Consider the following 27,036-nt stretch of genomic DNA (forward strand, 5'->3'; position numbering starts at 1 on the left):
TAGTCTGTCAGCAGCTTGTCCTCTGTCTTCTAATACTTGCAGAATTTTCAGTTCACGTTTACCAAAACCCAGAACTTCTTTCAAGGGAGACTATAAATGTTTTAATAGGTAGATTTTATATTTTCAGTGGTCTGTGGTGGATGTTGTTGCCATCAGTGGCTCCATAAGAAATAAGTTAAATTGTTGTGTGCTGTGAGTTCTGTGTTGATTTGCAAGCAGCTCTCGTGAAAGAGAAAAAAAAAAAAAAAAAAAAGAGAAGGAGAAAAAAAGGTCAAGAATTCTGGAAGATGAAGAAGATGAGTGGCTTGATAAAATGGCGTTGACAAGTTCAGCTGTTAACCATATTCTCCTTAAATAACATTTAATATTTTTTTTTTTTTTTAGAAAACCATCATAGTAAAGCTACATATCCTGCGGGCGAGTTCTGGGAACAACAAGAAGAAGAAGAAGAAGATAAAATCCTCCTTCCCACGGACCGTCACTCAGCGTGATGCTGGGCTGACACCCGGGGGGATTCGGGGCGTGGGTCACATCAGGGCGATGGGTTTGGAGCCGGGGCTGCTCAGGTAGGACGGGGACAGCGTGTCCAGCTCCATGAACGCCGAGTAGAGCGTGGTGAGCTGCAGCTCGGGCGCGCTCCCGTGCGCGCTCCCGTGCGCGCCCCCGTGCGCGCCCCCGGCCCCCGCGGGCACGCTGCTGCTGCTCTCCAGCTGGCAGTGGGAGGGAAAACACTGCGAGGGCATCGGCGAGGATGAAATGAGGACCAGGGGATCCACGGCGAGGCTGTCGTCCTTCAGCTCCTCCCAAAGATTCCCTGCGACAACAAAAAAAACACCCCCCGAAAAAGTTGATTAATAGGTTTATTAACAGATTAATAGATTTTAATAGATTAATAGATCAATAGATTACTAGATTAATAGATGGGATCCATGGGATGGGATGGGATGGGATCCAAGGGATGGGATCCATGGGATGGGATGGGATGGGATGGGATGGGATGGGATGGGATGGGATGGGATGGGATGGGATGGGATAGGATGGGATGGGATGGGATGGAATGGGATCCAAGGGATGGGATGGGATGGGATGGGATGGGATGGGATGGGATCCAAGGGATGGGATCCATGGGATGGGATGGGATGGGATCCAAGGGATGGGATGGGATCCAAGGGATGGGATCCATGGGATGGGATGGGATGGGATCCAAGGGATGGGATGGGATGGGATGGGATGGGATCCAAGGGATGGGATCCATGGGATGGGATGGGATGGGATCCAAGGGATGGGATCCATGGGATGGGATGGGATGTAACAAACCTGTCTCCCTAATAGATCAATAGATCAGTAGATTAATAGATCAATATATTTATAGATTAAAAATCAATAGATTACTAGATTAATATATAAATAGATCATTAGATTAACAGATCAATAGATCAATAGATTAATAGATTAATAGATCATTATATTAATAGATTATTAGATTAATATATCAATTGATCAATAGATCAATATATTAATAGATTACTAGATCAATAGATCAGTAAATTAATAGATCAATAGATTACTAGATTAATATATCAATAGATTTATTGATTAATTAGATTAATAGATTGATTCATAGATTTATTCAGCTTGCTTTGTGTTTTTCTCTCAGTTTCTTCTTATTTCCTTTTTTAATCCTTGTGCTACAGATGTTGGTTATTAAATGCTTGTGTGTAGGTAATTCTGATCTCTTGGGGCTGAAAGAGGGGTGTTTATTATTTGTCTGCCTCCATAAGTTTAAATCAGCGTGAATTTAAGAAAATTCTTTCTAAAGTTCTGTTAAAAATGTATATTTACAAAATATATAAGAAGACACCACAGAAAATATAATTGTTTGGGGTGTAGATCCTATTTCTGCCTTAGGAAGAGGGAAAGAGCATCCTTTTTAGCAGAGATGTGGAATCAGTGTTGATCAAGAAAAATGCTACCATGTTAATTCAATCACATTTATTTCTCTTGGTGCCTTTCACTCGACAATTCTCTTGAAGAAATGGCTCTAAATAGTGGTGCTTGAGTAGCTTTCAGTGGAAAATAGGTCTGAATTTAAAGGACCCATTCTGTATTGCACTGGTTAATACCAGCAATTGTAGCCGGAGGGGGAGCAGGAATGTTTTTTAAACTCTGGATGCAAATTTGTAGCATCCTTGGGAAACTATTTCAAGATTTAATGCAACATTGCATGGTGTTTATATAAAATGTAACCCAGGGAAGTGGGGTTTGGAACAGTGGAGATGTAAAAAAAAAAAAAAAAAAAAAAAAAAAAAAAATGGGAGAAAGAAATGGATCTTGTGGAGGATGGGATGGGATGGGATGGGATGGGATGGGATCCAAGAGATGGGATGGGATGGGATGGGATCCAAGGGATGGGATGGGATGGGATGCTAGAGGATGGGATGGGATGGGATGGGATGGGATGGGATGGGATGCTAGATGATGGGATGGGATGGGATGGGATGAGATGGGATGGGATGCTAGAGGATGGGATGGGATGCTAGAGGATGGGATGCTAGAGGATGGGATGGGATGGGATGGGATGGGATGGGATGGGATGGGATGGGATGGGATGGGATGGGATGGGATCCAAGGGATGGGATGGGATCCAAGGGATGGGATGGGATGGGATGGGATGGGATGGGATGGGATGGGATGGGATGGGATGGGATGGGATGGGATCCAAGGGATGGGATCCAAGGGATGGGATGGGATGGGATCCAAGGGATGGGATGGGATGGGATCCAAGGGATGGGATAGGATGGGATGGGATGGGATGGGATGGGATGGGATGGGATGGGATGGGATCCAAGGGATGGGATGGGATGGGATCCAAGGGATGGGATGGGATGGGATGTAACAAACCCGACTCCCCAAGATAAAACCGCCTCCAGCCCCTACCCTGGAGATCGAAGTCAGTGAGGGACGGGTTCAGGGCGTCGATGTCGTTGCTGAGATCTCCCTCCTGCAGCAGCGAGTCCTGCACCGTCCTGGCCGGCGAGTGCTCGGGCAGCGCCTTCATCCCGCAGCTCGGGGGGCTCTGAGCCGGCACTGGCGAATCCTGAGGGATGCTGGGCTGAGTCCGGAGCTGGCTTTGAGCCTCCCCAGCGGCGAACAGGCTCGGAGGGTCCTGCGGGTGCTGCAGCAGCGCGGTGGGCATTTGGGGGAAGCCCTGGGGGGGCGTGAAGCAGCCCGGCTGCTGCCCCCCGAGCAGGGCGGGCAGGGGGCTCTCGGCGGGCAGCGCTGCCGGGGCGGGGATGCCGTGGAAGCCCCGCGGGGGCTCGCACAGGCCGTGGGGCTGCGCTGCCATCTGCCTGGGGCTGCGGGGCAGCAGCGGCGAGCGCAGCTTCTCGCTCCTGTCGCCGATCAGCGTGTCCAGTTCTTCTGGAAAACAAGGAAAGCCCGCGGGTGATTTATGCCTGCACAGCTTGCAGGTGTTATTCGGGAAATGGCAAATATTCTTATACAGAAAAAACTCCAAAGCCTGAAATGTTTTCTTTTAAATTACCAGCATGTAATAAATTCCACTTTTAGGTTTTAAGCCCGGATACTTAGCAGTTAATCTCAGATTTTGTTTTATATTCCTTATTTCAGCGTTCTTTTTGTCACATAGGGGTTTGGATTGGAAGGGATGCTGAAGATCATCTCATCCCACCCCCTGCCATGGACAGGGACACCTCCCACTACACCAGGATGCTCCAATCCCCACCCAGCCTGGCCTTTTATCTTAAAGTTTAGTGAGATGTCAAGAGAATATTTTCTTGGAGAAGCTTCTTTGTGCTTATCTGGAAACACTGACAAAACTAAGTCTACTGTAATTCTGCTTTTTAATTTTTTTTACTTGTTTTGCCGACCAGGAAAAATCCCTAAATGCCTTCCTAAATCATGTTTAAATTCTCTTAAGATCTTGATGAAAATAAAAATTCTGGGGAGAGCTGTTTGAGAACTAAAACACTGACAGATGACTGACCTGGCTTTGCCATACTCTTCCTCACAGCAACTGGGTCTTTCCTCTTCCATTTCTGAAGCTCCTCCTGCATCTTGTCAATCTTGGCTGGATTCAGAGCCCACAAACAGCCCTTCCTAGAAGAGTTCCCTGACTTGTTCTCGACTTTCTCAAAGCACTTGTTCAGGGATAAATTGTGGCGCACGGAATTCTTCCAGCCATCTGGAGCTGTCTGAGAAACAAACCCACTGTAAGAGCAGAACTTCATGCTAAAAACAAAATAAAATTTAAAATGTACTTGTGTATATATAGCTCTGTTTTGACTGGTGAGGTTACAAGAAATGCTGTTTATGTTTGTGCCTTCTGCAGTGAGAAACTTGCACGTTAGAGGGAAGCCACAAAAATGTTACAGTCATGTTGTGTGGGAAGAGAGGGATCAGATAAAATAGTAACTGATCTTCCAAGCAAAAAGGCTGTCAGAGACCTGCTGGATCTCTAAAAGTGAATTTGCACATCACAAGAATGAAGTGTGTAAAAATTAATGTTCTAGAACTAACAAGAAATCCCTCAGAATCTGTTTTAGAACACCCAGAAATATTTCCAACTCTTCATTAAAGTACTTTGTGCTACCTGGGCTCAAATTCAGTGTCCAGGCAGACTTCAAAGGGATTTCTCATGCTACTGTAGGTGTAACTTTGTGTGCTGGCCAATTACATAACCAAATGGTTTAATCACAGGCACTCCAGATGAGATTCAGGTTTCCACAGCTGATCACTCATCTCTGTGCTTTGCATTTATTTTTAACTCAGCAGTAGCAGCTGGAAGGTTCTTTAAACTGGATCATTGAAATAATTCTTTTCTTGTTTGTAAAAAAAAAAAAAATCCTCAGATTTTCTTTTCAATTCCTCATAAGAATTGCAAAAAATGAAGCACTCTGAAATGTGGGGAAGTTGTTTGTGGCTATTGATTCACATTAATGGATGCAAATATTTGTCATCATAAATGTTTATATAAATCAGAGAATTACTGAACAGAGAGCAAGAAAAATGAATGTGGGTTTCCACAGTCTTTTTTAAAATGTTAAAAATTAGAATTTCCCTCTTAGGTTCATTAAGTTTCATTAGTTAGGTTCATTAATTTTTTTTCCATTTTTCCTTTTGATTAATAGGATTCTTCTCTCATAGAAAATCAGATTTTTGATAGTTTGATAATTTCTTTAATTGTTGCCTAGTCCATCACACTTCTTCCAGTAAAAAAAACTTCCTTTTATAAAAGACCATCTTTTATAAATGGATCTGAGTCCATTTTGGCTTTCACAAGGCAGACTGTGAATTTTGAACATACCTTGGTTAAATTTTTTACAAGGATTTAATTTTTTGTACATGCTTTTATAAGGCACATAAAACCTGTTGTTTTGTACCTTATAAAGAACTAGTGTGTGGATTAAGGCATTAAAAGCCTTACTGAAGAGTTGAGGGTCAAATTTAATACTCACTTTCTTCATTAAAAAATAAAGAGGTGTGGAATTAAATACATGTTATTTACTAAAAGAGAAACTATTTTCCCTTCAGAGTTTCTTCCATTTTGGCCCACCTGATGTCAGCATTTCACTATTCTGTGCTATGGGTGAGACAACACAAATGGTAATAGAAAGGGAGAAAGGGTGAAGAAAGAGAGAAGAAAGAGAGAAAAGAGGAGAAAGAGAAGAGAAGAGAAGGGAAGGGAAGGGAAGGGAAGGGAAGGGAAGGGAAGGGAAGGGAAGGGAAGGGAAGGGAAGGGAAGGGAAGGGAAGGGAAGGGAAGGGAAGGGAAGGGAAGGGAAGGGAAGGGAAGGGAAGGGAAGGGAAGGGAAGGGAAGGGAAGGGAAGGGAAGGGAAGGGAAGGGAAGGGAAGGGAAGGGAAGGGAAGGGAAGAGAGAGAAGAGAAGAGAAGAGAAGAGAAGAGAAGAGAAGAGAAGAGAAGAGAAGAGAAGAGAAGAGAAGAGAAGAGAAGAGAAGAGAAGAGAAGAGAAGAGAAGAGAAGAGAAGAGAAGAGAAGAGAAGAGAAGAGAAGAGAAGAGAAGAGAAGAGAGAAACCTCAAACCTTTAAAACATCTTCTGCCACAGGGTTGTACTAAACATGACAAATCAGTTTTTTCTCCCTTTCAGACAATATTCAAGTAACTTTCTGTTAATTCCAAAAGTGAATAAAGCTGCTCCTCCCATTTAGCCACTGAACAAGCTGACCTGGAGGAATATTCCTGTTCCTTGCCCTGTACACAGGCTCCTCACACCCCTCTGTGTACCTAGACAGGATAATTGGTGTTTCTGCTCCGATGGGAGTGGCATGGGCTTCTCAGAGGTTTTCAGAACGTGTGGGGGTGTAAATTAGGAGATGGTTTTAGAAATTGTACAAGCAAAAAGTGCATGGATTGATTTTGGAGGTGCTGCCCAGAGCTGAGCAGGTTCTTGCATTAAACTTGGGATTGCTGAGCTGTGAGAATTCATCTGCTCAGGCAGGGCTTGAAGGTAGGGCTTAACACAGTGTGCTAAGTGAAAAACACCAGTTTTTAAATCAGGTGTGATTGTTTAATTAAGAAACTTTGGCAGCTGGGGTTGCTCTTGAGTAGCTGCAATCTCCTTCTGTGGCTGATTTTGGACATTGCTGAGTTCAGCACAGTGGGGATCAAAGTGCAGAATCCTAAAATCAGCTGGGGAATCCCAGAACCACTGAGGAGGGAAAAGCCCTCTGAGGTCACTGAGTCCAGCCATGGCCACCACCAGCCCGTGTCCCCAGTGCCACATCTCCAGCACCTCAACACTTCCACCACACCACACACCTTCCTGCCCTCTCAGCCCACTGAAAATAACTCCAATTAAAAACATTAAAGCTTTCTGTTAGACTCACTAATCACTAAAAAAAAAAAAAAAAAAACCAACCCAGAAAATTTATTGTCCATCCCCACTGATCCTGACCAGCTCTTGAAGTTTAAAGGGTTCAGTGATCTTGCAAAACCCTTTCTCTTTAAATCTAGGTCTCAAGAGAAGGGAGAGGTACATCAAAGACTAATTCAACTTTAGCTGCGTAGATTTTTTTTTTTTTTTTTTTTTTTTTTTTAGGTCGTAGGAGTTGGATTGCTCTGTTTCAACTAGAAATGAGATTGTTGCATCATAGAAACTAAATTTGCTGTGGCAGCGAATCCCAGTTAATTTGACTCTGCTTGTATCATCCCATGTCTCCCAGCAAGGCTCTGTGTGCACTTGTACTTTTTTTCTCTCCAACCTAAATTGCTTTCCCTCTCCCTGTTGTATTCTGCTTTTTAGTGAGTGCTGGTAGCAGCAGAAAAATGTTCTTTGCTGGTTTTTATGTGATTTTATTGTGCTGAAGACTCTCCAAATGCAGGGAGGATGGAGGATATTAATTTTTGCCATATATTGTTAATTCTCTGCTGTGCAGACCAGAGGCAGGATGACTGTAAATGTAATATCTGATTGCTCACTCTCCCCTGCTTATTTTAAGGATGTTACAGTCAAATACATTTGGCTGCACTGGTAAGTAGGATGCAAAAATAAAGCTGCCACAAAATAGGGAATGCTTGGGTAGCACACCCTGCACTATTTTTTTTCCTGCAGCAGTAACCTCATTCTCATCAGTTTTTAAAAGAATTAAAAAAAAAAAAGGCATGAGGTTCTGAAAAAGCAGAAAGGACCAGGATGGTGGCACCTGGCAGAGCCACAGTCTGAGTCTGAGGGATTCTGCCCAAGCTGGCAGCAGCAGCAGCAGCATTTGGTTTAAAGCTGCTGATTAATTTTATAATCAATTGTATTGTAAAACAGCAGAGAATGCATCTGAGATTGATCTGATGAATCAACATGTGCATGCCTGTAAAAATTATTAATAATATTCCCACCTCTCTGCTTGAAACTCTTGCCATTTTCCTGTGGACTCCCCTGGGATTTCTAATGGTAGATTTCTTTATTTTTTTCTACCTTCTCTTGCTTGCAATAAATGATGGAGCAGTTAGTGATTCCTTTGGGAGGAAATCTAGGAGTACAGCACTGACAGTTCTTCCTCTGTCATAATGTGTATTTTTCTCTGATTACTGACATATGCAATCTTCTTTTTTTTTTGTGTGTATGTGTGCTCTATATATCCTCAGTGTCCAAAACCACTGCAAGATTGTATTGGAACATTTATTTTTCATTATTCTCAGTGTTCCTTTATTATAAATGTTTGAACTGCCTTGCTGTGGCTGTTTTAAATTTGCCTTGATTGCTGCAGGGCTATTTGCAATAGGAAGCAGGACAGACTCACTGGCTTTATTTTCATTTTTGGGCCTTGCTCACAGCTGAGGTCACCCACTGTGTCCCTCAGTGAGGTGCTTCTGAAGAATCAGCAGAAATAAAGCCCTGAGTGGAGCAGCACTTGATGATTCCATTACAGCCCTTTGAAAAATCTGAACTAATCCTCCTGTTCTTGGCTCCCTGTGCTGACTGAGCATTTTCCACTGGCATTCCAGGGGTGAGGAGCCATTCCCTCCTAGCAGGGATCCAAATTTCAGCAGTGCTGCTGCAAACCATCCACCCTTCCCCTCCCCAGCTCACTGTGTAATTATGAGCTTAGTGCCATCATCACACATTGCACTTTTCTGTGCACAGGGCATGCAGGGGATGCTCTTGCCCAAGGTGAATATCCCAGGATGGAGTGAGATAACCTGGAATTCTCTGCTTCCACACCAGTCTGGAGGTGCTGCACAGGAAGCTACAAGATCAGTTCTGCCTGTATTTGAGATCTCAGAGGAAGCACTGAATGTGTTTTTAAAATTATTTACTTTTTTTATGGGCTGCTGGTGAGGAATGGTCACTGTCATACACCCAAGCTCAAAGCTGGAACAGTTCTTAAAATCTTTTTGAGTTAAATATCACCACATTTCACATTTCTGCCTAGGTAAATATCACCACATTTCTGCAAAATGCTGGGTAGCTTGTGACCATTGATTTGTAATGTATGTAATTGATTTGGCAATAATCTCCTAAGAAATTATCTCTTTTCATATTTAGAATCCCATCCCTTATTCCCTCTGCTGACAGATAAGCTTGGAGGGAGATTCCCCTCCCCATGACTGTGGAACTCACCTTAAAGTAAGGGAAGTGTTCTGTCATGAAATTGTAAATCTCACTGACTGGCAAACTCCCTGTCTTGCTGTTTTTGAGAGCCATGAAGATCAGGATGCTTTAGGGAGAGAAAAAAAAACAAACATTTTAGCCTCTTCTGCCTGACTTCTCACAACCAAAAATAGATCATTTTTCACACTGTGTATAATTACTCCAACTTTCACTGGCATAGCAAAAATATAAAGATAATTTTATGTTTCCACTCAGTTGTTTATAAAAATTTCCTCAACTCCTACAGGTAATTCTCCAAAATCATCCAGAAGTCCAGCCTGGGTTTAAAATAAAATAATACAGAAAGTAGAATCAAGACCTGTAAATCCTGCTGGTGTGTAGTCACTGAAGGTTTTGTTTGAATGCTTAAACTGATGAAGGCCACAAAGAGAATAAAACTAGGGATAATTAAAATTTAATTGTCTGATCTACTTTGGGGACTAAACCTATGTGGTGACTGCCATAGCTGAGAGGTTTTCTAGGCATTTCCTTGCTTCAGTAACTGGGGAAAAAATCAGTTTTAATAAAGGTGCTGGAATAGCCAACTAAGCTAAGTAGGATCAGTCTCATGCTGATGAAATTCGCAACACCTAAAATTTTGCATTAGAGAAATGCCTCACTTTTTTTTTTTTTTCCCCTTTGGGGAGTGATCAAGAGTGTTCTCCTGCTTTACAACACTTAATTCCTCTGTGCCTTGGCTGGCCCCAGAGTCTGGAACGTTTTGTGATCCGTGGGGACAGGACAGAACACCCGGGAACAGACAGAGGAGAGAACGTGTCGGTGCAAAGGATGCTGGAAACAGGCCAGGGGTAAACAGGGTATTTCCTGTAAGGTGAGGGCTTGGAAAAAGATTGTATTACCTGTAGGAGTAGATGGGTTTGGGAAACAGAGGCTGCTGAGATTCCTGGCTGCTTTGAGGAGCAATCCTTTGGTAGGGGTAGTGCGAGGAGGTGATGTAAGTCACGGGGTAGCTGCCACCTGAGGGGTACTGGGGACAGCAGAGATGTTATTTGCTTTAACACCAAACTCCCAAAAATATTCCCTAATAACAGCATTATTTCTGAGGATACTGTATGTGAAGAAGTATTTTCTTCTTTATTGTCTGCTATCCTATTAAGTGTCCCCAGATAATTATTGATTTTATAGACATTGAGCTTATCTCCCTCCAGCCATCTCTTCTGAAGTATTTCAGCCTGCTCAGCCTCCCCTGAACATGCACACAAAAAATGAATTATGTCATTTTATTGACATTAAAACCCCAAGCCACCAGAATAAAATACTGCAGTGTTCACCTTAGAAAAAACAGCTGAGGAAATAAAGCTGCTAAAAATGTAGGAAGAAACAGGGAAGTTTTGCCTTATTTAGGTTTGTGTGCTATTTTTTCTGGTTGCTTTTTTCTTTAGGTGGAGAGGCTACAGGAAGGCAAAAATTTGAAAGCATATAATTACTGCTCCTAAGGGAATAGCATCTCAAAATCTCTGTTAAAATTGCTGTTACCGTGCAAGGCAGGGGAAAAAAACCAACAAACAACAGCAAGAACTTTAATGGATGCACCAGAATATATTTTAGATGAATGTATTGTTATGGAATAAGTCAGTGATGTCATTCCAGGGCTCAGGGGAGCAGCATTTGAGACATTTTTGAGGTGGTTTCACATTGCCTGTGCTGAAGCTCTTGGGCTGCTCCCTGCCTGTTCCCTCCCAGTCAATCCCAAGGAAAAGGATTCTCCACTGGGCCAGAGCAAAAAGGAATATCCAGAACCCTTAAAATCAGACAATATTTATGCCACTCTTCCCCTGGGACCAGCCACAGAAACTCCCTGAGGAATTCTGACCTATTTCTTCCTGTCCCAAGACACACTAAAGTGATGGGATAAAAATCCAGCCTGGATTGCACCAGAGTCTCCACAGATTTCTCAATTTTATAACACACCACTTGATCTTTTTCTTTCCCCAATATTCCACATTTTTCTTCATCAAATCACAGTTTAAAACCTGCTGGAAAGAGACTTTCAAGAGCAAAGGAACACAATCCAGCTTAGGTAAGATAACATCAGCTGGCTCTCTAGGAGCTCTGCAGGAGAAGAATTTCTGCCTCTTCCAGATGAATTTTTCCAGGGGTGAGGGCATGGCCAAAATTAGAAGTCCTGTCACATGCTATTAAAAACTCCACCTGGATGCCTTCCCTGTCCTGGTGTTTTACTGCTCAGCACCAGCAGCCCTGTGCCATGAGGTTTGTGTGGTTCCTCTAAAAAATTATAATGGAGCTCTCAAAATTCACTGGGAAAAATCCCTTGGACATCTCCTTAGTTTTCTAATTGTAATTCCTTTATATTTTTGATCAATAGCTTTGGTTGCTCTTGGTCTTTGTCCCCTTAAAACAGCAAAATATTCACAGTTTGTTTATTTACTCTGTACTCTGAATAATTGATGTCATTTTCTCTGTAATTTTATGCTGGCTGCTGGAGCTTTTCTTGCCTGTTTGCTTTTATCTTTCTAACACTGAACTGCCTGCAGTGGAGTGTGGAAAACCAGACTGAATAGACTCAGTTGTTTGCATGGTGAAAGAAACGAAATGTACATAATTAATCATGTTAAACTAAATATTGGGCACAATTAGAGTCTCCAGAGCAGCAGTGAACTAATTTTTGTGTGCACTGTGGTGCTCCCTGCCTCCTGCACTGGGTGCAGATTTCCCCCCAAGAGCAGAAAACTGGGCAATTCCTATGATAATTCTGATTTTTATTGGTTTTGGTGGCTCTTTGAAAGGAAACAACACTTGGATAGGGCTGGTTTTGATGTCACCATGAAAGGCCAGGCCTGGGTGTTTTAGGGATTATTTCAGTTTTATTGGTTTCATTGGTGCTTTTGAGGGAAGGGAGGCTGGGGAATGGGCTGGAATGGCAGGTTTTGCAGACTCCCATGGCATGAAAGGTGTTTTATGGTGGGTGAGTGGCTCCAGCCACTGTCTGCTGCTTCATCAACTCAATAACAACTCATTTTTCTTCTGAGTCACCACTTCTGTTGTGTCCAGCAAAGGAGAAGGTGAGGCTGTTTTATCATCTGGACAAAATTAATGAATCCCTCTCATCCCTCTAATGAAATCTGAGGCTCAGTTTGAACATCTTTCACTCCAGGGCCTGTTCTCTGGAGAGGAACTTCCCTGGAGTGATTTAACTTGCACTGCCCCATTCCAGCTGGAAATGTGAAGTGTTAATAGTGGTTAATAATGTAAAATGTTAATAATGCAGAAGAGGTTCCTCCACTTCTTCTCAGCTGTCTCCCGTGCTCTTTTAATTTTCCAGCCTGTGTTTATGGCACAGGGACAGCAACTCCACATCTTCTACCTATTGTTTATTTTATTATTTTATTTTATTTTATTTTATTTTATTTTATTTTATTTTATTCTATTCTATTCTATTCTATTCTATTCTATTCTATTCTATTCTATTCTATTCTATTCTATTCTATTCTATTCTATTCTATTCTATTCTATTCTATTCCTGAGCAGCAGAACACATTGCCAGACTTTTTCTGTATTTTCTATATTGTCATTAAGCACAGGTATTGAAAAGTCTGACAGAAACCTGCTGCACTTCAGAGATTTGTCCCAGTGCCAGCCTGCAGGTGGATGGAGGATTTTCCTCTTGGTGCCTGTTGGATCTTGCCTGGCAGCTCCCAGGAGCTTTAAATCCAGAGATTTTGGAATGTGATCAGCACTGGTGTCAAACCAGCAGGGACAGGGGAAAGAACGGATAAAGAAATTAAGAATATTCCATGAATTCACAAGCTAAGTGGGGTTTCTGCACACAGAAATGGCATTTTTATACTGAGTGGATATATGGAGTTGTGACATATCCACAATAGTTCATATTTGCAGCAGAGCTTTTTTTTTTGGCACCATTTTGGGACCATTTCCTTCTAAAATAACAATAATGGATTTGTAAGTTAGGATGGTAGGGCATTATCACCTTTCCTTTTATTCTATTTTAATTCTATTCTTCTATTTGTATTTCTATTATTTTATTTTATTTTATTTTATTTTATTTTATTTTATTTTATTTTATTTTATTTTATTTTATTTTATTTTATTTTATTTTATTTTATTTTATTTTATTTTTTACCTTAATTTTTGCCTTTCATCACTTCTACTGAGTTTTAGGAGAAAGCAACACAAGTAAGCTAATTATGGCAATGATGAGAATTTAAATATTGCTGCCTGTTTTGCCAGCTTGGCTTTGCTTTTCTTTGCCCAGTTTTAAATCCCTGCTCTGTCAGTCACGTTTTTATACTCCAGGAGCAGCTGGAGGAGATGGAGCAGCTGATGCCACAAAATCTGACTTCAGGAGGCAGAACTCAGGTGGAAGCTTTTATCTTCACACATTTCTGAGTTTCCTTTAAATCTCACTTAATTCAGTTCTGGTGGTTGGGTCTCTTGGGGTTGTGCTGGTTTTGTACATGGATTTCTACCTAAAATCTGAAAATTCCTCCTTGCCTTAATTTCACCTTAAGTATTTTTTTCTTCCCTTATTTGAAATCAACATATTTTTTATCCTGAAGACCTCACTGAAAATTTTACACCTTGCAGGTAATTGAGCCTGAAAGAGGAAAATTTCAAAGCATTGACAGCAGTACCATTTAAATCTGAAGGAAAATATTTTGCACCACCACTTACATCTGAAGGAAATGATTTTAAGTGTCAATAACAAAGTTACAGAAGAACAACCCTAATCTTGCACATTCTCCTGCATCATCAGCATTATTGTCAATTATGGCTCATCTGAATAATCTTTCTCTGGGGATGATGTAAGAGGCAAAAGGTTTCAAAAGAGATGAGTGTGCCATCAGGTACAAGCAAAGTGAATATCATTCTGCTGTTCCAATTTTACTTTAAAATATTTTTCTGTTTGGTCTGAATTTTAACAGTCACATTTATTTATTTTTTTTTCCCCCTGAAGTTAAAGAACAGTTAATTAAGATCCCGAAATATCAAGAGTTATGTTAATAATTTATCTTGCTTCAAAGCAAATTTTCTTGAATGTAATGGTGAAAATATAAATATGCAGTGGCAAGATTCCATTTCCACAAGTTTTAGATTGTTTTTTTTCTTCTTTTTCCTAATGACCATCTTAAAATCCACTTAGCTGTGGCTCTATTTTAGATCTTATAAACAGAATGTAGGCATATAAACACAACCCTGCAAACCCACAAATGTAAAGATATTTTAAAATAATTTTTAGAAATTATCATTACTACAATTATTGTACCATTTGAGTGCTAAAAATCCAGGGATTTTAGTGCACCAGCTGTACTGACCTGATGGAAGGAGTGTGAGGGGCAATACATCTGCTGGGGCTGGTAGCAATACAAACCAGGCTGCCCTTCCAGGGGGGATGTCCTGAGCTTCATGTCTGAATCCTGCTGGGAAACAGTCAAGGAAGGAGTTATTAGAGAAAACACCTTAATTTAATAGCTTAATTTAAAATTAATTTAATTTAAATTTAATTTAAAATAATTCTATCCAGATTTGCCTTCATTATATTGAATTTTTGGGGCTCAATTCTGTTTTAGGGAGAGCTAATAGAGGTTGGTTTATGTTTTCATGGGGTAAATGTGGGGATGATCCATTCCTGGAAGTGTCCAAGGCCACTGAAAAATCACACTGGGTGCAACCAAGATGCAGGGAATATGTAAAAATGGAGGAATTCAGTGAGAACCTTATTTTTTTTCAAGAATCCAATAGAACTTATCCTTCTGCTTTAAAACATGACCAGCTTTTGTGGCATTTGAGTCTGTCTAAAAATATTAATAAATAAATATATATACACATTATTTCTTATATATATTATATAATGCATACAATATATAATATTATCTATCATGTGATGATGTATAATATCTAATAAATAATAATTATAATATATAATATAATAATTTATTGTTATGAATAATAATAAATATAATATCTAATAAATATAAAAATATCCTGCAGGGATTTGGGAAGACAATGGGAATTTTTTTTCATCAGCTGCTCAAAGCTTTTGTACTGAACTCCTCTGACCTAGATGAGTGTTTATCCAGGAAATAAGAGATTTAGATCAATTTCCTCCTTAACCTGGATGGCTTCAATCCCCAGGTATGTTCCCTGACAACATCTCTCCATTCCCTGGTCTTAATCCAATTAAGATTTTTTATTTTTAAACTCCTCTTCCATTTGGTAGCCATGAATTCTCCCTCTCCCAGGCGTTCAGAGCCAGCTCAGGGCCCTCCCCTGGCAGGTGGAGTTGTTCATTTTGGCTGCAGCAGATGATCAAGATACACTTTGCACCTTGGAACACAGCAGAGATATTGTGGAGATACTGGAGGGTAATTTAATTTGCTTTTCAGGGATCTCTGCCCTAAATAAGCAGTTGCCTCTATCTAGTATTGAAATTAGCCCAGGCAAGTTGATACTGCACACATAAACAGAGCTGATATTTATTTTTTGGTGGCACTGATGTCTTAGGGTTTCTCTTGTATTTGCACTGAGAAAAGTGCAGCTGAGCTGGGGTGTTGGACCAGATCTGCTCCACATCCCCATGCCTGAAAATAGTGATTTTAGTCTCTTGAAATCACCAGGTGATGACAAATCCTGGTGTCAGGGAGCATTCGGGTATTTAGGATTCGTCCAATGGAAAATTATTTATTCCTGTGCATCTTTCTGAGGATTGCTTGAGAAAGAGGCCAGAAAATGGAGAATGTGGACAACTAATCATGGATATATCTAAATATGATTTTCCCAAATAAACATGGATATGCTTTTCCTATAGTCAAGCCCGTAGCTCAACAGAACCATAAATACAATACAGTCACGCTGTAAGAGGAAAATACTTCCACAAGCACATTTTGGCCACTGAAAACAGGGAGAACAGCTCCAAGAGAGCACTGACCATGACCTGAGAGCCGTGCTCCTGGCCCGTGGAGCTGTACTGGAGGCTGTCACACCACGGCTGCTCCCCGGAGATATTTGGGATGTGGGTGGAAAACGCCTCCGGCTCCTCGGCGGGTCCCGGCAGCGCCTCGAAGCCATCGATGCTCCCGTGGCTCTTGAAGGGAGAAGCTTCAGGTGGCAGGGCCTGGTGTGCTTCTTGGAAAACATCCTGGCTGAGCTGCCTCTTGTAAGGGTGGAAGGGGTTCCTGCTGCTCTTGAGGAACCGGTCGTAGCTCCCGGCTGCGCTCTCCTCGTAGCTGCAGCGCCGGAATTTTTCCGTGCTGAAGGAAGCCTTGAGCTTGTTCTGGCCACAGGGGATGCCTTGGCTGGCAGGGTACCTGCTGTGGATTGGATCCTGGGATGGGGAAGCAGGGCTGGGGCTGTGGGAGGATTCTGAGCTCCTCCTTTCTGTCCTGGTGTCTGGCTCGTAGGGTTGGCAGCTGTAACTGGGGTTATCCTGCCGTGGAATATTGACATTCATTTATTTAAGGTTAGCATTTAAGTCAGAGCTTATTCTATTCTATTCTATTCTATTCTATTCTATTCTATTCTATTCTATTCTATTCTATTCTATTCTATTCTATTCTATTCTATTCTATTCTATTCTATTCTATTCTATTCTATTCTATTCTATTCTGTTCTATCCCATCCCATCCCATCCCATCCCATCCCATCCCATCCCATCCCATCCCATCCCATCCCATCCCATCCCATCCCATCCCATCCCATCCCATCCCATCCCATCCCATCCCATCCCATTATTTTAATTGTCTAATTTATTTATCTATATGTATTTTACAATTTTAAATTTCTATTTTAATAGCATTAAAAATGCACTTTTAATGGTAAGTATGAAATGACCAGTTTCATGCAGAGAAGCCCTAAAAAATCTCAAGGGTTTTCTGGCTGTTGGTATCCAGAATTATTTAACAATTAATAAATAAAAGCAAGGCCAGGTTGGACTGGGCTGGTCCAGTCAGTGGCATGGAACTGGATGGTCTTTAAAATACCTTCCAAATCAAAGCACTCTGATTCCACAAAAAAAAAAAAAAAAAAAAATTGTCCTTGAAAAACAGGGCACACTGACTCTCTGTCCGACCATTTCAGGGAAAAGCTGAGGAAGACATGAAAGATTAAATGACAGGAATGTGATAAGTGCAAGTCTTGTTGCCTGCAAGTTTAGTCAAATAAGCTTGATCTCATCCCCTGATGGTGTTACAGCTCCAGATTTGTTGGTGGTTACATCACTTCCCTTCATTAAGGTGGCCACACTCATTTGGAGACACAAGACAGGCTCTGGGCAGACACTTCAACCCTCCTGTCTCATCTCCTCCCCTCCCTCCTGCAGCTCAGCAAAGAGGAAACAGCAGCTCCTGAAGTGCTCTTTAATCTGCAGGAGAAAGGCAGGATCCTGGCACTGAAAACATGAAAATATGCATATTTCCCTGCCATCAGGGATGGGTAATTACTGGGATGCCTTTGAGAGGACACTCATCAGCCAGGAGCAGGGTGCTGTGCTCAGGGAGGGGGGAATGGAATGGAATGGAATGGAATGGAATGGAATGGAATGGAATGGAATGGAATGGAATGGAATGGAATGGAATGGAATGGAATGCCTTTTTATGTGTTCCATAAAAACACTGATTATTGAGTGCTTCCTCCCCTCCTTCCCTCTCCAAATCCAAGAAATCCAGGATAAACCCACACTTGCCCCATGTGCACACAGCACAGCTTTCCCAGTCATTTTAAGGAATGGAACAGAACATTTAGCTGGAGTTTAAGACCAGCTGAGCAGGATAACTCAGCTAATTTCTACCCTTCAGGAATAAAACTTGCAGTATTTGTCAGCAGTAGGTTTGGGGAGATTTAGTGCAGCAAGAGCTGCAGGTTGATGCTGATGTTTGAAGAGAGGAACAGGCCTGGGCCAGTTTACTCACACTTTGCTGAACTGGGGATATTGAATCCCCCTGTGCCTTCATCAGGTCCTGCTGGTCCCTTTCCAGAGGGTCCGAAGGAGAAAATTTAATATTGGATTGGTCCTGGAGTAGTGAAACCATCACCAAAGCCACGTCAGGCAGAAATCCTGTCAAAAAAAAATCAAATTACAGTGAGCACTTCTTCCAGCCTGAACTGTGGAACAAACCCAGGTGACTGGAGAGGTTTGGATATGCAGCTGGAGCCATCCTGAGGAATTTCTGACACACTGGAATTACTTTTTAGCTCTTAAAGAAATGTTCTGTAGTTGTAATTCCAATGAAGATGGGGTTTCTATGGATTCACCACACAATTTTTATAAAAATAAGCCCTTTCTTTGTTTTTTACAGGATATAAATTAATGAAAATATGTTGTTTGGGGGTTATGCAAATTTAGCAATGTCACTTTATTGAGAGATTGGGATATAAATGCACCCCAGTTGTTTACAGAGGGACTCTATTAAAAAAAAAGGATCTTTTCCTATCATCACTCAGACTGATGGTTACAACACATTTATATTTTCACTTCTGTTTTTTATTAGTCCCAATCCCTTCAGCCTTTCTGCTCTGTTTTGCATGATTAAAATGTATCTGAGATATGTAAATGACTTCATCATTCCATCCCTGTTTTTGTTAGTTGGATTTCCTCTCAAGTTCCCAATCTTTGATCTTTGGATATAGGAGCCATATCTGATGGTCTTCTGTGGATTAAAAGGAATAAATTTAATCTTCTGGTGTTTTGTTTTCTACCATGATTTTTTTTCCTTGTACACTGTACCCTTAGAGTAAAACAAAAGTAGAACACACATCCTTTTATGCCATCCACCAAATTTGTAGCTACACAAAGGTGTTCATGCTCATAATTTTGATTTCAGGTGAACTAATCAGGGGAAAAAAAGCCACTTTAATTCAAGAGTTAATCTGCCAGGTCTTTGCCACGTGCTGAAATAGCTGTTAGGTAAATATCTAAGGGGTTTGTTAGGTTTGCTTAACAAAGATATATCACCTCAAAATGTGGAAACCTTTTTTTGCCTTTATAGTTCAAAGACAAATCTGTATTTATGATGAGTGAGACTGCTGTGCCTGGGGGGATGGAACACAATGGGGCTTGGAAATCAAGCAGGAGACCTGGAGTAGTACATCAGGAAAAAAAAATTGATGTGAGATGAAGTTCAGAAATGTCTCAGGCTCTTCTCCCAGTGGCTTAACTGGAGGCTGATGAGGAGAGAGATTCCTCATCTTGAAAGAAGCAGGTGGGAAAACTGACAGCTGGGGAAGATATGTGAGTGTGTATTTGTGATTTGTAAGAGTTCCAGACTGCCTGCCCTGCCAGGGCTGCTTCCCCACCTATCTTCAGGTCATACAAAGCTGCCTCTGACCTCTCTTTTATTTATACTGCAATTTTTCAGCCCAGCTGCCTCATTTGTGGTCTGGAGCATTAGAGTTTTATTAAAAGCTTTTGCCCAGGTACAGTTCTTGCCTGGTGGCTTCTCCATTGTGAGAGAATTTTCATTAATCCTTTCTGAGAGCAAAGTGAATTTAGCAGGGTTGTTTGGACAATCAATACAAAAGGTCCAGGAAAACCAAACCATTCTTGTCCCTCCCCTCTGAGACCTTTGTCAGGTTCTGATGATGAATTTAATTTTGGTGGGAAAGGAGGAGTCTTAGTCACATTTTAGATTATAAAAATTTCCCCCTGTGTAGGGAAACTGTTTTCTTTCTATTAAATGAGAAGCAGCCATAGGGGAAATATTTTTCTTTTTTTGACTGTTAAATAAGAAGCAGCCTTATACTTAAACAATGCTGGGCTGATAATCTGTGTTCAGTGGTGGTTATTGACTGCCTTTGTCAATAATCCACTTTGGAGGATCTCCCATGTGGGATAAATCCCAAGGCTACAATCCCAGTGCTGTTTTCAGTTTTCACACTGGCACCAGCAGCTCCAGGTTCTCCTCATCCTGGAACTGGCACGTTGTGGCAGAGAAAAACCTCTGGCAATGTATTTCTGATTTTCATTTTATTCTTGGAGTCCAAACTTCTCACTTCTAAAGTAATTTGTAACTTTGCCCTCGCTGATGAGTCTCACAGCAGGTTGCAAATGTAGATCAGTTTAAACTGCCAAATCAACATACTGAGAAATCTTTGCTGTCACTGCTTTTAAATGTCCCTTAGAGACACTTTATTTTGTTAAAAGAACATATAACAAAAAACCAACCAACCAACCAAAACCCACCAAAAAAAACCAACAAAAAAAACCAACAACAAAAAACCCAAACCAAATGAAAAACCAACTCAAAACCAGTTTGCACTGTTAAAATAGATTTTAGCAAAGAGAAATCACATCACTCACTGACAAATCTTCTTTATGGGCAGAATTACAGCCAGGGGAGGTTGCCAATAATCAGGATTACAATAAATCATTTGCAACAAACTGTTCCTGGGAGACAGAGCTTAAGGAAGTTGTGGGTTGCCTGGATGTAGGATGTGCTGAAGCAAACAATGATGCTTTGATTTGGAGAGAGGTATCTGATTATCCCAGCTGCAGCTGGAACCATCTCATGACATTTTGGCTGCTGTAAATGTGGCGTGACCGTGAGAGGCTCCTGTGATAAGATAACTGCCTCAAAAATAAGAAAACAGTGAGAAATGTAACCTCAGCTGGGTGCAGGGGTGAGCAAGGCAGCAGCAGCTGGTCTGTCAGCTCTGCATGACTGAGTCCCGTGGCAGAAATCCACACCTTGGGTTTGTGTCTCCTCCTGGAGCTGCTGGTGCTGCTGCCAGTGCCCTCTGCAGCCCTTGGGGCTCAGACTGGTTTGCACAAGAGGTTTTTTGGATGTTTTTTGGATGTTTTTTGGATGTTTCCCCGTTCCCAATCCACCCTCTGTGCCTCCCTGAGCTTGGCTTGACACCAGTTTGTGTGTGCTCACATCTCTGCCCAAAGCCCTAAGTCATCATTTCCCTCTCCACATCACACTGATGTTTCCCAAATAACCCTGTGGGATCTTTTTATCCCTTCAAGTCTTTATGAAAAAGGACCCACGAGGTTTCAGAATTCAATTTTTCCTTCTACAGTTAAAAATCCACCACATGTCATGTGCCAAATATCACAGAAGTGCCCAGAATGTTGTGACTAACACTTGTCATGGAGACAGGGATGTTTCTACACATAATTAATTATGGAAAACGTTCAGAAAATGGATTTGTTAATACAAATCAGGATTTTTTAATGAATTCAAGACTTTTCTGAGGTTATTCCTGCCAGGTTGCCACTGGCTCATCAAAGCTCTCACTGCTCTGCTGATCCCTGACATTCTGGTCACTAAAAATTGCCCTGTTTTTAGGAGACATTTTCAGGAACAGGACTGGAACCTGCAGAGCCCAGCACTAAACTCTGGTTTGGCCACATGAATTCCTCATTTCTTCCTTGCTCCTCTTCACAGGATGCATTGGGCCTTGATTACAGGATACTTGAATAACTTTACAGAGCTTCTAAGGACTGTAATTTCTTTTCCTCTGAATTTAAATCTGCTAGTGAATTTGTTTAATTTAACTGTGCTATTTCTGCTTTCTTATTCAAGGGTTCTGAGCTCAATTCTCTCACAGTTAGCTGCCCATAAACAATTTGCTACCTTTGGAAATACCTTTTGCATATTTAGAGAAAACTAAGATTCATGTCACAATCTCAAGGATGAGAGAAGAAAATTTGCAATTATAAGACCCTTTCTGCATCCAGTGACATGGGATGTGTTTGCTGCCAGCTTAGCAGTAAAGAACTGAATCCCTGTGAGAGAAGGATGCCATTTTTAATTAAATCACTCCTGAACTATCAGGGTTTATTCATTAAGGGCTACCTGCAGGCAAGGCTGGAACCAGCTGAGCACTGTGGGGTAATTCCCACCATGTCCAGGTGTGCTGTCCAGAGGAGGGGTTGGGAATTGGGAACATCCAGGTGCCTCTTGGATGAGAAGGTGGGCAGAGTGCTTGCAGCAGGTTAAATTTGCTCTAGGAACACATTTATAAAAAACCTACAACTCTCTGTAAAAAAAAAAGCCTTCAAAAGGTATTTATCCCAAATTATTTTATGGGAAAACCCACCATTTTTAGAGGCAGAACCATGAATTTTTTTTTTTTTTTTTTTTTTTTTTCTGTTTCACTGTGGTGTTTGGTGCAGGTTCCCATCCTTACATCAGCATTTTAGTTTTTCTTCTTGTACTTTATCCTGCATCTTTTATTTCTGACACCAACAGTGAGCACAGAGGGCCATGTCTGTCCTCATTCTTTGCATAGAACTTTGTGAATTATTAAATTTTTCTTATTTTCCCACATTTTTTTTCTGATTGAAACACAGTTATTTCTCATTCTGAAGCCATTCCACACCTTAGATTATGCTGTAGCTCTTTCCTGAAGGATTTCTAGTTCTGCTGACACCTTTGTGGGATGGAAAGGCCAAAACCACCTGTGGTGTTTAAGATGTAGGCACACAGAAATTCCCTCAAAATAGAGGAAAGCAGATTACAGAACTTCTTCTCAGTCCTGTTTGTTCTGGGAATGGATTTTACCTCTAGTTCTAGAGTATTAATTTATGCAAAAGTAGGAAGCCTGACAAAAATTCACACAGTGTGGCTGAAACAACACTTTAAGGGCTTCCCTATTTCTTGTAGACTGGGCAGACTCATCATCTGGGAAGTTCTTAACAGAGAAAAGTCCCTCAGAGCTGCTGAACTTGCATAATTAGCCCAGCAAAGAGGGAACTCAGCACTGAACAGAAACCAAGCATGGAAAAATTTAGCTGAGAAGCTGAATGAGTTTGTCAGGTGCACTTGGTTTTCCCCTCACCTTTTCCCTCCTCATCCTAAACACTAAAGCACCTTTCCAACTCTGTAAAATAGCTGTCAGCTCTCCCCACCAGCCCTGCAACTCTGCCAGTATTTTCAAACCCAATCCTTTGCATACCCTGTCCTGTTTTCTGGATGAATGGTTCTGCTGCTTCCTGAAGGAGGGGTGTGAAATTTCATTGCTTTATTGTAGACATCTAAGCATGAAGTCAGACACGGTTCCAAGGGCTGGGAGCAGTGAATATGATACAGAAACTGTGTGATTCTGTCGTGAATAACCAGCTGGGTTGGCAGGAAAAGCCAGCACAGGAGATAACGGCGTTCAGGGCTGGTGGCAGCAAATCTGTAACTGAGCTCTCTGGGCTGAATTCAGAGCTTTCCTCTGGGTCTGGGGAGTGCCAAGGAGGAGATACCACAAATATAGCAAAGCTATCAACACAACCAAGTGACTCACAAAAATAATTCCTAGGAAGAAGCAAGGGTAAAAACAGCAACAGCCAATAAATGGGGTGGGAGATAAGGGGATGCCTCCTTTGGCTCAGAAATCCATGAACTGCAGGTTGCTGAAAGCTGGGAGAACACAGCAGGGAATGATCCTTCTGTCCTGCTCCAGTCCCTGCTCCTGTGCTTCACTCTTACCTTTTTTACAGCCCTGTTTCACACCATCATTTGTGAGCTTCAGTGTCCCTTTCTCCTGTAATTATGTGTGCTGTCTCCCACATATGCCTTTATCCATCCTTTCCTTTCCTTTCCTTTCCTTTCCTTTCCTTTCCTTTCCTTTCCTTTCCTTTCCTTTCCTTTCCTTTCCTTTCCTTTCCTTTCCTTTCCTTTCCTTTCCTTTCCTTTCCTTTCCTTTCCTTTCCTTTCCTTTCCTTTCCTTTCCTTTCCTTTCCTGACAGTCTGTGTCACTTTACTTTCTCCTGTCATATATTCCATATATTTCTCCTGTTCATATATTCCAATGTATTCCTTTCCTTTCTGTGGCTATTTTAGTTCCTAGTTTCCAAAGCAGTTTATGGGCTGTCCACAGTATTTTCTATATCCACAATATTTTCTGTATCCACAATATTTTGTATAATGTTATTTTTTTTTTAGAGTCCACCACGACATTTGAATGGAAAGCCAAATTCCCAGCTGGTTTTAAAACCAGATGCTAAGAGTGGACATCGGTTAACCTTTCCAAAAATGTGAGGAGCACTGAATGATACAATAAATAATGTGGGTCAGGGATTGCCAGCTCCTCCAGACCCAAAACACAACAAGTTGTGGCCTTGCTCCTCGCTGCCTGTGCGTAATTAAAGCTGATTAATGAGCAGCTGTTCCCATGAATTACCCACTGATAGCTCAAGGGCTGTGAGTGCCACCGTGCACCCCATCATTCCTCTCTGGGGAACGTTTTGCAGGGGGCACACACGCAGGGTAAGGACTTTTGGGAGCCTCCTAATTTGTTTTAGGTTCCTTTTTGTCCCTGGGGTGAGTCACACTCATCTCCCTGTGACTGGAGAGTTCATGCTGGGATCTCATGCCATCTTTGTGTCTTTATGAGAAGGTGTGGATGATGATCCACCCTAATGGTTTCTGTTGCTGGCTGTGGCAGCATGTTTTATGACGGGTGTGGTACATTCCCATTTTCTCTGTTGTGCATGTACAGCCCCACCCGTGGCCACTCCCACCCTCCCACTGGGAATCGCCCACAGTAAGCTCTGTAATTACCTTTATTTGATCTGAGGAATGGATTTGGGAATCTTATTATTACTCAGCACAGTCGTAAGCTGAGTATGTTAAAAAAACAGAAAGGAAAAAGAAAAAGAAAAAGCCGCAAAAAACTCCTTTGGATGCTGGTTCACTGAGCAGGGATGTGTTAACTGCAGAAACATCAGAGACACCAAAAACCATCTCTAGGGGCTGGTTAACTTCAGTTTTCTTTAGTTTTTCTTTGGAAATGTCAGACTACAGTATGTGCAAACACATAGAATTTCACCTGTTCTGAATTCTTAATGCAGCAGGCAGAGCTGCCCTGAGTTGGGTTTTGATTGGAACAGATTCTGTTGGTTTTACATGGAATTAAACTGAATCAGCTCAAACTACAGCTTGTTCATGTTTTACATGTTTACTCTGGGCCATGCAGTGCAGTTCACACAATCTGAGCCTCTCAGAAAAAAAGCAATTTATGCAGCCAATGATGCAGCACTGGCTCAAGCATTTATTTTTTGGGGAAAACTTTAAAAAGGAGAAGAAAAAAAATCCAGCCAAACGCCAAGACTAAAGCTCCTGCTGTGACTTCAGAAGATCAAAGGTCTTTCAGCATCCAGGTAAGAACCAGTAGCTAATCCAGGAGCATGGCTGGTGAGGAGTGATGCATTCTGCTGACACCAATTGCTAGGCATGCATGAGAAATGCTGCATGTAAAACAGGAAAAATGGAGGAGCAGCTCATGGAGAATGATTTTTTTTTTTTTTTTCCCCTTCGCCTTCCTCTCCTAGCAAGAACCTCTCTGTCCACAAAGCTTCAGTGCTGGTTTTTTCACACTGGTTCTCATGTTAAGCTTTACTGGGGAAACTGGGCTGATGGTTTTTGCAAGGTGCTTCCTCACCAGGTTTTAAAAGAGCCGAGTATCCACTGAAATCCTGAATATTGAAAGTGTCTGTGCATGGATGAATATTTTGTTGAAAGAGAAAAAGCAGAAGGGGAATGTGCTGGGGTGATCTCTGGGGCTCTGCTGAGATTTTTGTGGGACTTCAAGTATTCCCAAAAAACCTGGGGAATGAGGTGCAAAGCCTTTGACAGAATTTGCAGGTGATGATGTTGTTCTGAGCAATCATGATGAGGATGAGGTGGGAGGGAGCAGCAAAAAGTCATGGAGAGGGCATTAACCTGACAGGTTAAAGAGGAGTGAAAAAAACATTGTTATCCAGACCAGGGATGCAATTCTGCACCAGCTCTGATATGAGAGGTCTGTCTCAAACACACAAACCCACAGAATATTTTATATTTTCAGTGCTATGAACTCTCTGCAGTGTAAAAAGTGACATAATTCCAGGAGTTACAGCTACCTCCTGCAGGAGCAAACACTGCATGGGGAAAAGGGAGAGACAGAACAAAATTGTGGGTGAAAAAATAAAAATAGGCAAATGCCTGATTATCCCAAAACTCTTGTCTCCCTTCCCCCACAAAATTACAAAGTCACTGCCACCCCAGCATCAGGTTGAGAATTTGGTTTTGTAATTTAAAGCATTGTCTTTGGGATTCCAGGAAAAGAGACAGACAGGCTGAGGAATAAATGAGGGACAGTTTGGAGATTAAAGAACCTGATGGGAAAAATACAGCCTGACATTGTTTTGCAAAATGAGTAACATAGAAATATGTTAATCCTTCAGGGAGGAATAACTGCTGGGAAAGAATTGAGATAGAAGTGGCTTGAAATTAGGAGGACTGAAAGAAGTGAGGAAGGGGAAGGAAAATAAAATCTTGTCTTGTGGACAAAAGCAGAGGTTGTGCAGGAAGGGTTTTATAAGCAATGAAAAACTTCATGTTTGCTGTATAAATATTGAATATAAATACAAAGGAATTATACAAGATCTGAAAATGAGGGAAAATATGAAACAGGCACAGCTAAACCTGTTTGTTTTTACAGTTCTGAGATGCACCAGAGTATCCAAATCCTCTCAGTTGTGGCCATGTCATTCCTTGCCCAATTATCCTTCTCTCCCTTCACTGCCAAATGCCCAGGGCTGGTTCTTCCCCTTTCCCCACTTCCCAATCTCTCCCACCTCTGCTACACCCACCTGTTTTCCCAATGCCTGATTTATTCCTGCAGCCTATTTCTGTCTCATAAACACCAAAAGTACCAAGAGCAGGTGCCTGGTTTATAATATAATTTATAATTTTATAAATTTAATTATAATTTATAATTTTATTCTTCATCTGCTTCAATTTTTGGGGAAAATTCTTTGTGAATGCTGTTTCTCCTAAAAGAAAAGCAAAACAAAGCTGAGTTTCTTCCCCCAGTTCTCTTCATTCCTGAGTGTTTGGAAACAGATTGTTAAAGCCAGAGTGATTTAAATGTTTGATACAAAATTTTCGCAAAATTTGTTTATCTGGGTGGATTTTTTTCAGCCTGAAAAGTGAGAGGT

The 27,036-nt window shown here is 41.5% G+C and overlaps 1 protein-coding gene across 1 annotated transcript; it reads right to left on the reverse strand.

The window, feature by feature from the left end:
* Positions 1-423: 423 nt before the first annotated feature.
* FOXN1 (forkhead box N1) lies at positions 424-18,151 on the reverse strand. The gene is made up of 8 exons (XM_056506773.1): positions 18,032-18,151; positions 16,054-16,551; positions 14,441-14,545; positions 9,986-10,113; positions 9,096-9,192; positions 4,007-4,214; positions 2,938-3,420; positions 424-814 (listed from the first exon to the last, which is right to left on the reverse strand). The coding sequence occupies exons 1-8, from the start codon at positions 18,149-18,151 to the stop codon at positions 528-530; spliced, it is 1,926 nt and encodes a 641-aa protein (XP_056362748.1). The 3' UTR covers positions 424-527.
* Positions 18,152-27,036: the final 8,885 nt, after the last annotated feature.

Source organism: Oenanthe melanoleuca, chromosome 19 (genome assembly GCF_029582105.1).
Source record: "Oenanthe melanoleuca isolate GR-GAL-2019-014 chromosome 19, OMel1.0, whole genome shotgun sequence".
In the NCBI taxonomy this organism is placed as follows: domain Eukaryota; kingdom Metazoa; phylum Chordata; class Aves; order Passeriformes; family Muscicapidae; genus Oenanthe; species Oenanthe melanoleuca.